The sequence below is a fragment of the Hirundo rustica genome, chromosome 2 (genome assembly GCF_015227805.2).
Source record: "Hirundo rustica isolate bHirRus1 chromosome 2, bHirRus1.pri.v3, whole genome shotgun sequence".
NCBI lineage: Eukaryota > Metazoa > Chordata > Aves > Passeriformes > Hirundinidae > Hirundo > Hirundo rustica.
This window is the reverse complement of record NC_053451.1, coordinates 27,004,794-27,020,812: the sequence shown is the minus strand read 5'-3', so window position 1 is coordinate 27,020,812 and position 16,019 is coordinate 27,004,794. Positions and strand designations below refer to the sequence as shown.

General features: G+C 40.1%; 1 protein-coding gene across 6 annotated transcripts in view; it reads left to right on the top strand.

Moving 5' to 3' along the window:
• Window positions 1-16,019, top strand: part of POLQ (DNA polymerase theta) — a 53,696-nt gene that overhangs the window by 8,349 nt on the left and 29,328 nt on the right. For 5 of the 6 annotated variants that reach the window (XM_058419274.1, XM_040055178.2, XM_040055181.2 and 2 more), the window contains exons 5-12: window positions 2,474-2,582; window positions 5,925-6,144; window positions 7,974-8,118; window positions 8,217-8,363; window positions 9,396-9,608; window positions 13,485-13,627; window positions 14,875-15,079; window positions 15,620-15,762. In XM_058419274.1, coding sequence (XP_058275257.1) covers window positions 2,474-2,582; window positions 5,925-6,144; window positions 7,974-8,118; window positions 8,217-8,363; window positions 9,396-9,608; window positions 13,485-13,627; window positions 14,875-15,079; window positions 15,620-15,762 — 1,325 coding nt within the window. The remainder of the gene's footprint in view (window positions 1-2,473; window positions 2,583-5,924; window positions 6,145-7,973; window positions 8,119-8,216; window positions 8,364-9,395; window positions 9,609-13,484; window positions 13,628-14,874; window positions 15,080-15,619; window positions 15,763-16,019) is intronic. The other variant, XM_058419275.1, reaches the window with a different exon arrangement.

Sequence of the window (16,019 nt, the reverse complement as noted above, 5' to 3'; positions counted from 1 at the left end):
GCAGCCAAGTGACTACAAGATTTGAGTTTGAATATGTGTTCTCAATAGCAATACCTCCTTAAAGCATCATGCTTTTCTTTCACCATTCAAAAATACCTCTGCTGCGAACCTCCATTTCCCTTATGCCCCAATATGGCCATATAACAGAAATGAGGGTAAAATGCCTTATTTTTTTTTCTTTATATGCTTCTGTCACATTAATTTTTAAATTAAATTTGATTTTTAAAAGTTATCTTTATGTAAAGTATGGACAAATTTTCTGTTTGGAGGTAAATTTTCAGAAAAGCTGTAAAATATGGGTATGAACTGAAAATGCCAGTTTAGCTGTCACCCAAAGCAAGCTTGTCTGAAACTGCAAGATTGTACCTTGTCTTCTAATTAATTCTAAATTTAGACCAGTTTGTAACAAGGGTGTTTTATCTTTTGAGATGAGTTATGGGGAGATGAGTGCAATCCTGGCTGGATTCCATCTCAAGCTTGAGCTGTTCCTTTTGTTGATGTCAGCCCCATGCTGATAGCTCACGTTGCCTTTGGAAATCGTTGAGAGAAGCGCAATTCCTCTGCCTGCCAGAGCTCTCTTTGCTGCGTGAAGCAGTTAAAAGCAATGTTGTGTTGCTAATTATTATAAAACATGTCAGTTTAGAACATCCAGGTCCATGGGATGATGATATTCCTCTTGTTCAGCCTCTTGACACTGATGCTAAAGAGACTTTAAGGAAAATGATTAGAGAAGAATCTGCTGCTTTCTCAGTGTGTCAGCTGGGAATGGAATTGTAATGTGGTGTTACGATATTTGTTTCTTAATTTAAACTTGAAAATAAAATATTACTAGTTTAATTCTATTAAAAAAAAATATAAAAACAAGTCTTCCCTGCTTGTCATTCAGAACTTTTTAGTTTCAAACAGAATGGGGAATTAAAACAACCTAGTTATTCTACAGTAAACACGTCTGGTACCTCTCAGGTACTCTTCAGTAGGTTTTTTTCAGCTGTCTTCTAGGGATACACCTGATTTGCAGGCAGAAATAGCAGACTGAATCTAGCCTTATTTTCAGTATCTCTTTTAGTATGATGAAGGTCTGAAGTGACTGCTATGAATTTTGCTTTGGTAGGTATCTGATTAAACTGTCCTGTCTCGGCTCTGGAAGAATTCAGACAGATTGTTGTATAGGGAAGCAGGAAGAAGTTTTTTCTGGTAGCTGAACAAATATGTATTTGGTGACCAATGAATTGCCATTTTTTACAAGCAAGCACAGAATAGAGGAAGTGCAGGAAGACAGAGGAACTGGATGGGTGGGAGTTTGTAAAAGAGCCTGATGAAGCAGTGCAGCACTCTTTTCTAACTTAAGTGGCTTGGAAGAGAAGGAGGGAGAAAACAGACGGAGAGAGAAGGAACATACGTAGGAAGGAGAGAAAAAAGAGAAGGAAAAATAGCATTGAGACAGATAATATAAGGTCACATTTACCCTTAAGCTCCTGCTATTTTAGCCGTACCAGAAAGATATTATATAGCTGCACCAAAGAGAAAAAAAGTATTCCACATCAGCAGAGCTAATGAAGCGTGGTGTCCTCTGCACCCTGCTTTTTCTGTTTAACCTTCCTTTATCCTACTCCATATCCCTGGGACCCTGTCAGCTGCCCAGAAAGGATACATACTGCCGCTGGGATGTGTGCAGGAGGTGCACTGGGTGCCTGAGTAGTAGTGGCTCTGTGTTTTCCCCTTAGGGAACGCCCTAGTCTGCTCTGCTGTCTCCAGCTGCTGATATTGAGAAGCCTTTTTAGACATGATTCTTTTAGATATTTCTATACACCTTAAAAATTTGATGGAGGTGGTTAATAAATTAAAAAGTCATTTGCAGGAGGTAGGAGGGCAACAAAGCTGTCACATCAGGATTTTTTTTTTTTCATTAGAAAGCCAGAGCTAAATAGCAGGGCTTGTTCAGGTTTGGTTAATGAAGAGCAATTTAACAGGAAGCAGACTTTGCCAGCGTAATTACATCTGCTTTTGTTGGTTGTTTTTTTTTTTTTTTTTCTGACATTACTGCATTAGTGAAAAATGATGTTTTTAACTAAGACAGTGATGTCAACAAAATTTTTTGAGTAGCTCATTTGGGTGCTGGAATTTTCCTTTCCAGATACTCTGTAGCCTGAGTGTTTTTACTTGCAAGGAGGTTACAGTATAGATGCTGCAATACTGTTTTCTGTGGTGTCTAGACTAACAACAACTCAACCCATTTATTTTTATTTTTTAAAAGCTGATTATGTGTGTGGTTGTGGTGAGTGTGAAATGTCGTGACATCAGTCATGATTTGTCTCTCTCAGTGACAAAAGGAAGCCATAGTGGTGTTGGTAAGCAGAGATGGATTTGTGAACATAAATTTCAGTTCATCATGTGGAATGTGGAAGGATTAAGGAGGCTATTTGTTCTTAGCCTGGAGGTCTGTCAGATGTGACCGAGTGCTTTTCTTTATCAGGAGTGGTGGTTGTGGATGAGTTGCACATGCTGGGAGACTCTCATCGAGGATATCTGCTGGAACTCCTCCTGACCAAAGTGAGATATGTTACAGAGAAGGTAGCAAAAAGGTGAGTAGACCGAGATGTTTGTCTTTTAATGCTAAATAATTGATGACTCTAAATATTTGTTCTCTGTGTGAATGGAAATTTGGGTTAGCTCCAAGGTTTTTATGAGAGCGGTGACCTGGACTGTTTATTAAGATCTCATCATAGCACTTTTTGGGGGTTTACCATCGTAGTTAAGCCCTCTTTTCCTCCTGGTTTTCAATTTGTGTGCTACCATGGGATTTATCCTCTCAGGAAAAGAAGTAAGGCTGAAGCTTTCATTTACTTCTTCAGCCTAGGTTTTGTTTTTATTTTTAAACTTTGGTTATTTTTAAAACAGTTTTGCCAGCAGATTTGCCCTGCCTAATTTTTCAGTGCTTCACGGAATGGTGTAATTATCCTTGTGGAATGCTCTGGTGTGGTGGAAGAGTGGGCATGCTGTTAACTTGTGCATGGTGAATTGATCAGAAAGCTTAGAGGATATGTCAGCAGTTAGCATGCTCAGGGTGAGGTGTGCTTTTGCTTACAACATGTGCTAGTGGGTGCATGTTTTCTTGCCTTTAGCACAATTGTTTTGACGCTGAGGAATAGATAAGGCGCTTGGGAAGGCCTCGAGAAGCTTTTAAGAATTTGGTATCGAGATCCTCAGCACCAAACTGTCCACCTGCTCCATAATGCCCAAACACAGAGAAAACAAAATGGAAGAGGGGCTGTAACCTTCTTAACCTTTATTGGCGGTGCTGAGAGAAGAGTCAAAATCAACTGTTTCCTTAGCACAAAAAGTCAGATTTTGCCAGTTTTCTCTACTGCTTCTTGTGTCTCGTGAGTTGTACCAGTGCTGGGCTAAGCAGAGACCATCTATTGAGTTCTGGGGGAGCTGCCATTTCTACATTGTCACTCCACTGGGCATTTCACCCAGTGTTTCCCATCGTGATTTCCAGGAGCCAGCAGTGTTCTTGGTCTAATCACATCTGACTTCTCACCCCATAAATTCTGGAAGCCAGTCCGCTTTGGAGCAGTGTGGGTGACTTTGCCACTCTTTTTCTCTTGGTTTATCAGGTAGCTGCAGCACAGGTGCAAGCCCACCCTCTGCTTTACTCCCTTGCATAGAGGAAGCAGGGAGGAGAAAACACTTGCCAGGGGAAAAAAGTACAGGTGCATCGAAGAATGTTCCTGGGAAGACACAGTGTTGCAGCCTTCACCATGCAGACATGCTAGGGCCCAGATTCTCCATCTCTTTGTCAGGATCAAGGTGACAGTGCTACCCTGTACCACTTTCTGACATGAAGAAAGTGGCTGCTGTTTTTATTTTGGAATCCACTGGGTTCCTGGAGCTGAAGACCGTATTTTCTTTCAAATGCCCTTCTGAGTCTAAATTTTTTTTGTTTTTTCTCTGTTATTTAATGAGCTTATATAAAGTCTTTAAACACTGTCCAGTCTGGCCAGTTATCAGGATGATCAGTGCACGTCCCACTGAAGTACAAGCTGTGTCTTCACAGCAAGAAAATGTTCTCAGATGGCCATTGCCTGTGTGGGTGTCCATGCTTCTCCCTGAGGCTTTTCCAAACTCAGCCAAAATTCTGCAGCAGATTTTTCTCCTCCTTAGTCAAATAATGTGTGTCGTAGAGCTGGAACTTTTTTAATCCTTGGAGGTCAAAAGTTGCTTTAGGGATGTCTTAGTTTGGAAGACAGGTATCTCTAGGAATGGGGGAATTCCAATCCCCTCCCCTCAAGTTATAATAATTTAGAAAATTAAAGGAGTTTTTTCAGTCAGAGGTATGGGGAAAGGAATAACAGGTCTTTACTAGTAAATATCACAGGACAAACAACAACAACTACAGCAATAATAATAAACAGAACCAAGAACCCTGAGGGGCTTTGTCTCACAAGTCCCGGGCAGTCTGATCCCTTGGGAGCCCGAGAGCACCAAACAGAAACGGTGGAAACTCGGGGCCGATGACTGGAAACAGTGGGATGTCCCCAGCAGGCAGAGGGTGTCCTGGCAGGCAAAGTGAGCAGTGCTGGAGAAGCTGCGATGGCCAGACAGGGCTGGCCCGGCTCCAGCAGGGCAGGCGAAGGGGCTCCGAATTCCTGGGCACACGAGCGGATGGTGAATGGTGGTAGAATTCCCAGGACCTCCGTTAACAGTGGACTCCTCATGCAGCAAGCAGCTGCCCGACCCTGCCTCTCCTATGCCGAGAGCCAGGGGGGGAAAAAGAACCCCAGCTCCTCCCAGCCCTGTCCTTTTCCCTCGCCCAAACTTCGTGTGATGTTCTCCCTCCCGGCCACCTTTTTGTGTTGAGTAGTCAAGTACCTTCTAAGTACCAGCACTTTGTTTCCTAGTAACTTATGGGGAAAAATCCTTTAAGACAAAAAGGAACAAACCTACACCTCCAAAAAGGGAGGGAAAAGTCCAAAGTTTCTGTAGGGACAAAAATCTGTAACCTTAATGGTGAAGCTGTACTAGCAAATGTTTAAAGAGTTTGGATAACAGAGAGTCTGCCTCTCCCCAACTTCCCTCTTTCTGTCTTATCAGTGACTGGCCTTTTATACTACAGCTTCTGGATAATCTTGTTTTCTCTGTCTTGTCTTTGCCAGGATTACCAGGGTCTTCTAAGAAGATTCAGGTTATTTCTGAGCTCACAGTGATTTGTCAGATCTTTTTATTATTTAAAGTCTCAATTTGTAGCTCAGTGCAATGCAAATGAGTACTTTTCAAACACAAGCTTAGAAACATAAAAAAACCCCCTATTATGTGGATGTAAAAGCCTGAATTAAAATCCTAATTTGGATATCTACACAGTTTGTGTTATCAGGTTTGTTAGGAGTCCATTATTTCTCACTGTCTTAATGAAAGCTGCTATTCAGCATTTTAGGAACAGAAGCTCCTTGCTTCTTTGCTATACTTAGGGCTTTGGTGATCTAGGAAGGATTAGTCTAATATTATTTGTCCTGAAATGGAAACAAGTTGAAGTGTCTTAATTAAGGTATTTAGACTTAGAAAGATTGCAGGGGAGATTGAGCCATTCCTTTATTTCCATGGTTTTTTTTTGTGGAAAGGAACTAGTCAGTCTTTGTTTTCAGTCTCTCCAGATATTGCAGTCAATTTATAGCTGTTGGCTACCCAAAGAAGGTGAAGGTTTGGGTTCAGCTTGATTGAAAGCTGAATTATCTTGTTATCAGTGCATAACCTGACATGTTTTCTAAGAGCAGAGTATGGCTTCTTCCTTTGTCAAGAAGTTGAAAAATTAGCTTTGCACTTGAGAGGCTGGAAGGAAGTAGATCGAACTGGTTTTTCTGAATTCCATTTTCCAGAACAGTAGCCTGTGTTGTCGCTAACTTTCATTTTTTTTTAACCACTTCCAGACAGACAAAGAACACCAGTCCTGGTTCTGGTGGGATACAGATAGTAGGCATGAGTGCTACCCTCCCTAACCTGGGGCTCCTGGCCTCATGGTTAGATGCAGAGCTGTACTGTACAGATTTCCGCCCTGTGCCCCTCAAGGAGTGGGTGAAAATTGGCAGCAACATATATGACTCCTCCATGAATTTAGTGCGAGAATTCCAGCCCAAGCTGCAACTGAAGGTAACCAAACTCTGAGCAGTCGCTTTGGGATAAGGCCTTTTGTAGTGCTAAAGTTAAAAGACAGCTCCTGGGAAGTTTTTTATTTATTTTTAAATAGATGACATTCACAACTTCATTGTTTATTTCATAGATTCGTGCTCAAACAAAATAATGTTGATATTTTTGTCTTTTACTGACTTAAACAAAAAACCTTGAAATACACACTCATGAAGATTTTTGAACCTGACTTGAAGACAAAGTTGACTTTGCAGTTATGTTGTTTCTGACTGCTTGAACAGATATAAAGGGTTTGATTCTCCCCTTACTCACCACTCTGTCTTGTGTCTGGAAATCTACTTCCCTTTCATAAATGCAGGTAAGGATTTTCTGCTTAGGCCAAGGAATTTGCATTCATATTTGGGAGAAAGTATTTGTATTAAAATCTGGTATTGAACCTGCTTATGTTAAACTGCTAAATGATTTAATTTTGACACCGATTAGAGGGCAGATGTCCATCCTAATTCTTCTGAATCTGCTTTCAGTAGTCAGTCCTTTTGCAGTCCCTGAAAAGGATATGGAAAGTTAGGGGTAAGATACTGTAATGATTTCAAAGAACCAAATGGGTAGAAGTGGGAAATTTGAACTCTACACTTGTAGGTCCTTTTCTGTGGAGTCCTTGTCTTTTCAACTGCTCTCTGTAATACTAGTGTAGTGGTTGGGCAATATGAGCTGAATGGCAGCAATATTTTGAAATGTTTTGCACTCTGTTCTTGCTGTGCAAAGACATTCTCTTGTCAGTAGCGTGGTGGCACAGCAAAAAAAAAAGTATCCTGGAAACAAAAGGAAATATTTTCCACTAGAGCATTTGGAAGTTATCTTTTATATTGAGAAGGCGATGTTGCATTTGGATATTTTTGAGTTGCTTTGGATAGTTACTAAATTAAGTGAGAGGAAGAACTAAACTAGACTTATGACTCAATGGTTTAAAGGAGCTGGCTTATTTTACAAGACTGGGGGATCTTGGGCTTGAAATCTATCACTGGACTGTCAGACTTCTGTACCTTAGACTGGACCAATAAAAGAGAACTTGATGACTTCACCACTTGAGCTGAATTTGGCTGAATCCTTGTGGAGAAGTTCCTGCCATTGCTCCTCTGTTTTCATTTGCATTTTAGTGCTTTTTATTTCTTGCTTTACGCCTACATTTTTTCCTTCCTCCTTTGGCCTGCTTGCTACAAGAGAATCTGGCACAGCCAAGCAAAACAGATCAGTTGCAGGGACTCTCTTAGGATCTTAAAACCAAAAAAGCAAGCTGTAAACAGCAGGTTTTTGCATGAACATCTGTATAAGTATCCCTCAAAGCCTTCCACTGTGCTCTGAACGCTTGCAGTCTTTGGTCAGCAGTGCTTGCTGAGTGCATCTTATTGGGGATGCTTAGACTGCTACGTGTCATGCTTTTAGTTCAGACATCCAAGTTAAAAAAAGTTCCTTAGTCAGAGTAGAGGGGTTTTCCTTTGGGGCTCTTCCTAGGTCTTCCCCACTGCTGTTAGCCATGATGTGGAGGTTACAGGGATTTATTTGGGCGCTGTGTGGCCTTCATTCAGAAAAAGATTTCTGAAAGCAAGATGTAAAACATTACATGTATTCATGAGTAGGTCTAGAACTGCCCTCAACAATGTGGTCATACTAGTGCTTGGACTTCATAAAGAAAGACAGAGACTAAGGTAACAGTGCTCCATGTTCTTTGTTTCCTTCTCTTTCTGACTGGAAGCATAAGATTTCTACTGGGACAGCATTTACAAGCATCATTCAGTCTGAGAGTGCACTGAAAATATTTTATCTCAATTCAGGGAGACGAAGACCATATTGTGAGCCTGTGTTATGAGACTGTGTGTGGTGGCCATTCAGTTCTGCTCTTCTGTCCGTCCAAGAACTGGTGTGAGAAGCTGGCAGACATCATTGCCAGGGAGTTCTACAGTTTGCAACAAACTGAGAGTAAGAGAAAAGTACTTAATAGAAGACTACAGTATGCACAGTGACTTCAATGAAAATTAATTTTAGTAGGAACTATAAAAAATACTTTCTCTCTCAAGGTTCTGCAAAAAACTCAGCCCTTGCCCCAGTTGTTGTGGACAGGGAAGGGATCAATGAGGTCCTGGATCAGTTAAAGCGTTCGATTTCAGGCCTGGATTCTGTGCTCCAGCGTACTTTGCCATGGGGAGTGGCATTTCATCATGCAGGTATTACTGAATATCTTGGTCATGAATTCAGTAGTGGTGAAGTCATATGGGTTCTTTTTACTGCAAGTATGAGCAATTTACCAGTTGCTTTTTAAAGTGTTTTGTAGCTTATGACTAAATAAGATTTGAGAATCCCACAGTTAAAGGCAAACTTGAAATTCTTGTTTTGTGGCCAAAGACTTTAATCCACAAATTGTTTTGCTAAATCTTCTCTCTATTCTATATTGGATAACAGCAACTTCTGGAATACAACTTACCTAGTGTTTTCTCTGTGAAATGCTTGAAAAATTAACTGATTGGCAGCTCCAGCATTTTCAAGATGTTCCTAAAGCTGCCAGAGTATTTCAGAGGAATTTTCCTCAGTTTAAAATTGAAATAAATGAGTAAATAGAGGCAGTATAAAAATAAAAGGAGCATCTGTTGTGATCACTTCTGCTTGGATTTTTTTATTTCTTACTTAGGTAGGCAATAGAGGTGACACACCTGTTGATTCACTGAGAGAAAAGACTGACTGGGAGAGACAACAGTAGCTATGGCATTGATTGTGTAGGAGGAATAATTCCAAATGCTTATAGAATCTGTATCGCTTATAAAATTGGCCTGAAGCCCTGAAGGTAATATAGAAAAATACATACTAGACCTGTAATGGGAATAATGAAGAAGGAGTCCAGGGTCAGTATGGCAGATGAGTAAATCCTAGTTCCCTATTGTTTTTTCATTTTTTATTTTATTTCTTTATTTATTTACTCACAGCGCCTGTAAATATACAGTAAGTAGTTTATCTTGCTACTATGTGTACAAGCACCTTAGAAAAGCTCATATATTACTGTCAGTTGAATAATAACAATTTCATGTTGAAATTTCGCTTCACTTATCGGTCAGAAGCTAGCTAGGGTAGCGTTGCAAGTCTAGTTCCTGACACTGAATGGTGCATGTTCATTAAGTTTGTTCTTCCCTCTCTGAGCGTCAATATTTTTAGCTCTTAAACTCAGTCTCACCCTCACAAGGGTCACCAAAGCCATATCTCCTCAGGTCTGACTTTTGACGAGCGGGACATCATTGAGGGAGCCTTCCGGCAGGGCCTGGTCCGAGTCCTGGCAGCCACCTCCACGCTCTCGTCGGGAGTGAACCTGCCTGCCCGCCGCGTCATCGTCCGGACACCCACCTTCGGTGGCAAACTGCTGGACATCCTCACCTACAAGCAGATGGCTGGAAGGGCTGGCAGGAAAGGGGTAGACACGGAGGGTAAGCACGGTCTTTATTCACATTCTGCAGGAGCGGTGTTAACCTGATTAAATCCGGGGCAGTACTTCGCAATTAGGGAGTAATCACGATGAATTCCTTCGGTATTCGGTATGATTAGGTTAATCAACATGAATTTGTTTGGTATTAATTTGTTTGGTATTAATGGAGTAAAAGTTGTAATTCCCAGGGGGTTGTTTTCACGGCTTGAGACTGCCTTTGGTATTTATATTTCAGTTACTTCAGGAGCAGGCTATTTTCTCCTTTGAATTCTTGTTAGCTTCTAAGGCTGTGTTGTTCGTTTGCCTTAATTCTAAAGTGTTTAGAGTTTCAGTGAGAAAATTTGCAGTAAACTCTCACTGGATGGGCCTAAAATGTAAGAAATGCTTTTAAAGTCTACAACCCTAATTTGACAAACTTCTGTTGTATGATTTAGACTTATTCAACTTCTGCTAAACTTAACCATCAATTTTATGGATCTTGAAAGTAGTAGTCAGACAGAGACAAGGAAAAATGAACAGTAGTTCACAGATAATATGGCACCTTCTTGCAAACAGTGGCACTGATTGATGTTCTACAAAAAAATTCTGCCTGTTATTTTAATTTGCAATGTAAGTTTATCTTTGTGGATGATGTTTGCAAAAAAGCCACATCATACAAGTATAAACACGGTAGAAAATAAGAAGTTCAACAGATGCATGAAAGTGGGATTTGCCCTCCTGATTGTTTGATTGGTGCTTGCTGGAGCCCTATGTGAGCAGACTGTTCTTACTTTTAGCTTTCTATTTTTGCCAGAGTAGCGTAGCAACAGAGTGTTTTGCGACCTATATCTGTGCGAGCTCTCCCTATGCGTTCAAGAAAAGGGCAGCTGCATGCTGGATTTTGAAATTTTCCAGACTTTCTCATTTGACTGTAGTCACATCATTCCTTGAAGTTCCTTCTTTTTCTCCTTCAAGTTACAATAATTAGTACCCTTTTTGACAGTCCTGACGTGACTGTGTTGTGCACAGTAAGCAGTTGATTTTATGCTGATGAGCTTCATGAATGTACCATTTTTTTCCACTCCACGGAGTCTTTTGGATGAGAACATAAAGCTATGTTGCCAGCTGCTACTCTGTCACGGAATAGAGAGACTGGAGGACAGCAACTTGAGCTGGAAAAAATGCCTTAGTGGATAGGAAATTCAGCTGACAGACAGAAGAGAAATGCTGTTGGGTTGAATTCCTCCTCCTTTCCCAGCGCTGTGGTTTTAGATTGTCTTACATTTTGATATTTTAATTTCTTTTTCTTTGATGGACATTTAAAAATATAATTTTGAAGAGTGAAATTAGTTTCTTTTTGCATTCATCAAAACTACATTCATCAAGTTTTCCCAAAGAGGAATAAGTAAAGCTGAACAAAACCTAGAATTTAGTAGGGTCGTTGTTGATTTTAATGAAGTTTTATGCCTAGATATCCTGAGTCTTCTGGTGTTTGTCTAGTCTGATGCTAACCTAGACTTCCCATAGTATCTGAAATGTTCAATAATGGATATTGGAAACTGCTCAGTTCCTTTTTGTAAATTTATTGTTTACTAGATTGCAATTATTAGCTTTAAATTGTCAGAGGCATCTTGGGAAAAAATATCCCCCAAGTCTTGTAAAAACTGTCAGATAATGTAGAGCTAAGTGGATACCCATCTTCTGTTAGATTTTCCTTTATATACATCACTCTGAAAGAGTCAAAGGGAAGTTTTCAGAGGAAATTTCGGGTCACATCAGAACCCAAATACAAAATGAATAAATGTTCTTTATTGCTAAAATAAAAATAAGCTTTTCTTTCACAAAACAGTATTTTACAGCCAGTTTATCTTACCTGCTCCCCAGTTCTGTCAAAAGTACGTGGTCAACAGACAACAAAAATTTCACCTGGCAAGATAAAAAAAACCCAAGACACATCCTCTGAGCATCATTTCATCCTGTAGTTAATTTATGTAATTATATTTAAGCTGTATTTTGTTACTCGCCCACACTGCACTTATTTATTCTGTTCATTAAATTTAAGTGCAGTTGTGTTTTCATTTCTTCTGGATTTGCTAATTACTGTAGCATTTCCACAGCTACAGTTCATGCTAAGATACCCACTACCAAAATTACCTTGTGTCCAGACTATATGCATTTAAATCTTAACAAGTTATCTTAAATCTATCATATTTACAGTACAGCTAAGCCAAAACTAATGCTCTCCTCTTAGTCAAAGGCAAACCTGTTCTACCCATAATTCATTTATTGGCAAAACTTGCAACTAGCTATGGTCTTTCAGTGTATATTGGATTATGTAACCTAGAAATGTGTATTTTATTTCATCTGTTGAAGGCTGGTTTTTGGGGGGGAGATGTTTTGTCCTTCTCTTGCCCCTCCAGGGGGGAAGGAGGAGGACGCCTCCTGATAATGGCCCAGCCATTAAATCCAGGTGGGGCAGTGTTCCTTATCTCTTTTACCACCCCTTCAACCTCCAGGGGGACATCTTCTGATAATGGGCCATTAGGGCCCATCAATGACATGACACATTCCACCATCCCATTGTGAGATGCTCCACACAGTGGGGGAGGAGCCAGCTGTTCCTAGCTGGATAAAAACTGGGACTGAAGGACACAAGGTATCCTGTTTTTCCACTGGATTCTTGGAGGAAGACTGGACCATCTCACCACCACTGGATTTTCTACAGGACCATCTCTACTCCACAGAACCACATCTGTTACTCCAGGAGGATTTATTTGCTTCCAACACCCTGACCAACAGGGTGCCAGGTCGTACCCCTGACTTCGTCAGGGCTTTTTTTCCAGGATCTTTGTTTGCTTCCTTGCTTGTTTTTTTGTACTACTACATTTGTATTTTCCTTTTTATTTTTATTATTCCTAGTAAAGAACTATTACTCCTATTTCCCATATCTTTGTCTGAGAGCCCCTAATTGCAAAATTATAGTAATTTGGAAGGAAGGGGGTTTACATTCTCCATTCCAAGGGAGGTTCTAGTTTTGCCTGGCAGACAACTGTCTTTCAAAACCGAGACACAGTGATCCAGTTTCTGTCTAATAGGTTTGTGGGAAAATATCCTTTGTGTGACCACTGCATTTTCCATGGCTAAGCTGTACTGTGATCCCCTTGAAGGAATTTACCCATTATTTTCATTTTTCTTTCATGGCTCTGGGTGTTCTTTGTCTCCCACGGAGTTTCAGTAGTTAGAGATTTACTTCACAATGTCTGACAGAGAATTTTAAGGTGGGATATATTGAGATGTATTTTCAGTGGAAACTGTGCAGGACACTTATGTTTAAGTGTGTATAAATGCATATATGAAAGTTCAGAGTTACTTAGATCAGTAATTTTGGATTTCTGAATTAATTATTTCTGGAGTGAAAGCTGGTTGACTTAATAGAAACTGTCAAAATACTGTGCAGCTTTTATGTTTTCTTCTTTCTTTTGAGAATTTTTTCTGTTTATTAATGAAAAAGTCAAACTGATGCTGCTGTATATTATAGTTCCAGTCAACTCCAGAACAAGAAGCAAGAGCGGTTCAGTAGCAAAGCAGATGTGTGGAGAGGCTGTAGAATATCCTTAGATGACTTGGCAAGACCCAGACTAGCCTAGTGTAACTTTGAAGCTTGCCCTGCCTTCGTTCTGATGTACTATGCATCTGTGCCGTTCTTACACAGTAATTCATATGCACTGTTTAAGGTTGCACATATTTTCTCTTCTTTTGTTACTCAGCTTTTTTGACAATACTTAGAGTTTTCAATTCCAATAACGTGTCCTCGGTGAACGGTGTGCGGCTGTTATAGTGCTAAGATGCAGCACTAGGATAATTGGCTTTGTTTTGTTTTTCTTTTCTTCTCCAATAGGTGAGAGCATTTTAGTCTGCAAGCCCTCAGAGAGATCAAAAGGTGTTGCTCTACTTCAGGGGTCTCTCAAGCCTGTTTGCAGCTGTTTGCTCAGAAGAGAAGGGGAAGGTGTTGCTTCTAGCATGAAAAGAGCAATACTTGAGGTACAGGACACTCCGAGAGGAATTAGAGCTGTGCTCGTACCCTTGTAGGATGGTTTCTTCTGTGACACCATCTTTTTCATGTGTTTCCTCCTTTGTCAACCCAGTCATCTTATTTCGGTCTGCCAGCTTGTTTCAGTATTCAGCATTTTGTCTAGGATGTTTCTCTGCTTGCTGCAGATTGGGCTGTGAGCACACTCAAAGAGGCTTTGCTATTGCATTTAGATGTACTCAAGCAGCAGGCAGAACTATGTGTAAGTCTTAAACTTAGGTGTGACCTGACGTTCTTAGCTGGAGGATGCTTGTAAATTACTGATCCTAGAGGCTTTGTAGGCTGTTTCGGGCCATAATGACATTTGTGGAACCTTGTAGGGTCTCTTATTTACCCCCTCAACTTCCCTACCTCTTCTGCACAGGAATGATTGAGATTTTGTGAATACGTTTTTGGTGAGCGAACAGGGGTGATACCCAATTTGCTCCCTCCTCTATAGGATTCCTATAGGAGTAAAAAGGACCAAAAGGGTTTTATTCCACATAGGTGAGCTTATTTCCTTTTCCGAAGCTGCTTTTGGGCTTGAACTTATATTAGATACAGGACTCTTTAAATAGAATTTGTTTGTTATACTTTTACTGTCTTTTGAAAACTGTTGTGATGCTTAGAACTTTATTATACTTCTATAGATTTTGAATTTTAGCAGACCAGTGGAATTTCTAAATGTATTTTTCTACATAAGAACTATCTAAAAAAAGGGGGTTCCTTTAAAGCAAAACCAAAATCTAAGGTGAACAAAATCACTCTCAATCAGGAAAACAATGGTGGGGTATGACATTCATATTTACCAAGAGAAACCTTCAATATGCTGAATAGCCTTACAAGAACTCCACCTTCATGGTTTGCTTTTTGTATTCATGAAATTGCAGTTTGTGTTCTAACATATTTTAATGTTTCACAGTGCTGGCTAACAAAAATGCCTCAGATTAGTCTGAAATCTAAATTGCTGCTATGTGTATGTCCACTTTCAAAATAAGATACTGTAAATAATTCTTTTCCATAGCTTAGTCCTCTTACTTCTACCCAAGATGACTGGCTTCTTGCCAAGAAAGTCTTTGAAAGCTGGCTGTTGCTTTGTCTCATATTCCCCTCTGGGAAAATGGTTCTTTGAAACTGAGATGACTTTCTTTGATTCTCTGATCTGATCTTCTGTCCTACTGTATCTCTGGCAATATGAACAGATAGTTTTCTTCAACAGATCATAGTGGGGGGAGTAGCCAACACTCCAGAGGATGTGCAGACCTACGCCTCTTGCACTCTGCTTGCATCCAGCTTGAAGGAAAGCAAACGGGAAAATGGGAAAGGGCAAGACGAAGCTCAGGCTGGACCTATCGAGGCTTGTGTGACATGGCTGCTGGAAAATGAATTCATCCAGGTTGTGGACTCTGGCAATGATGTGAAAGGTAAAGCTGGTGTTCCTCTCAGTGGTTGCAGTTAGCTTTGTTTTGCTGAGTAAATGTTCAGTGGAAATTAACAGTAAGGAGCTTCTCTGCATTTTTATTTTATTTTAAAGAATTGCATATCAAGAATTTTCTGTCTTTCTGGAAGGTATCTTTACACCTGTTTTAACATATTTGGCATGTTCTTGGAATGCACATCACATCACTTGCATCACCTCTAAGACTGATGTGTCCTAGTCTACAAATTCCCAAAATATCTTTAAACAAAGCAAACTTTAACCACAGGATTGGTGCATATTGACTGCAGACTGTGATTTTTTTCTTTCTAAAGAAGAGAAAAAGAAAAGGCTAGTTTAGACATAGGCAAGGCTAAGCCTGTTATTGCTTCCATTTTTCTGTCTTCAGAATGGAGACATAGACTATTTCTTATTGAGAAAGCAGCTGTGAAAAGTTAGAAATCTCTCAAATGAAGCACAACCTGAAAATTATTATAAACTTGCACAGAAATGTTTCTCTACATAATATATATTTTTTTTTTAACAGCAAAGGTTTATCACCCAACACATCTCGGCTCAGCTACCCTTTCCTCTTCTCTTTCACCAACTGAAGCCATGGAAATATTTGCTGACCTGCAGCGAGCTATGAAAAGCTTTGTTCTGGAGAATGATCTGCATATTGTCTATTTGGTAGGTTCCTCATTCTGTGCCTTGTATTTTCTACTACCTGAACTAAGGGGAGACAGCACAATGCAAAGTTCTTGACAGCTCCATGAACGTAGGTTTGGGTTTTCCTGTGGTTTGCCTAGCTTATCGTTCATGAAGAAGAGTTTCTAAACTGAATGCTCTTCAGAATTAGTGTGTTACCATAGTGTCTATTGTGCACGCAAGGTGCTGTGTGCCATTTAACCCCATTGTTGGCACTCTTGCCTTACTAGAATTTCAGA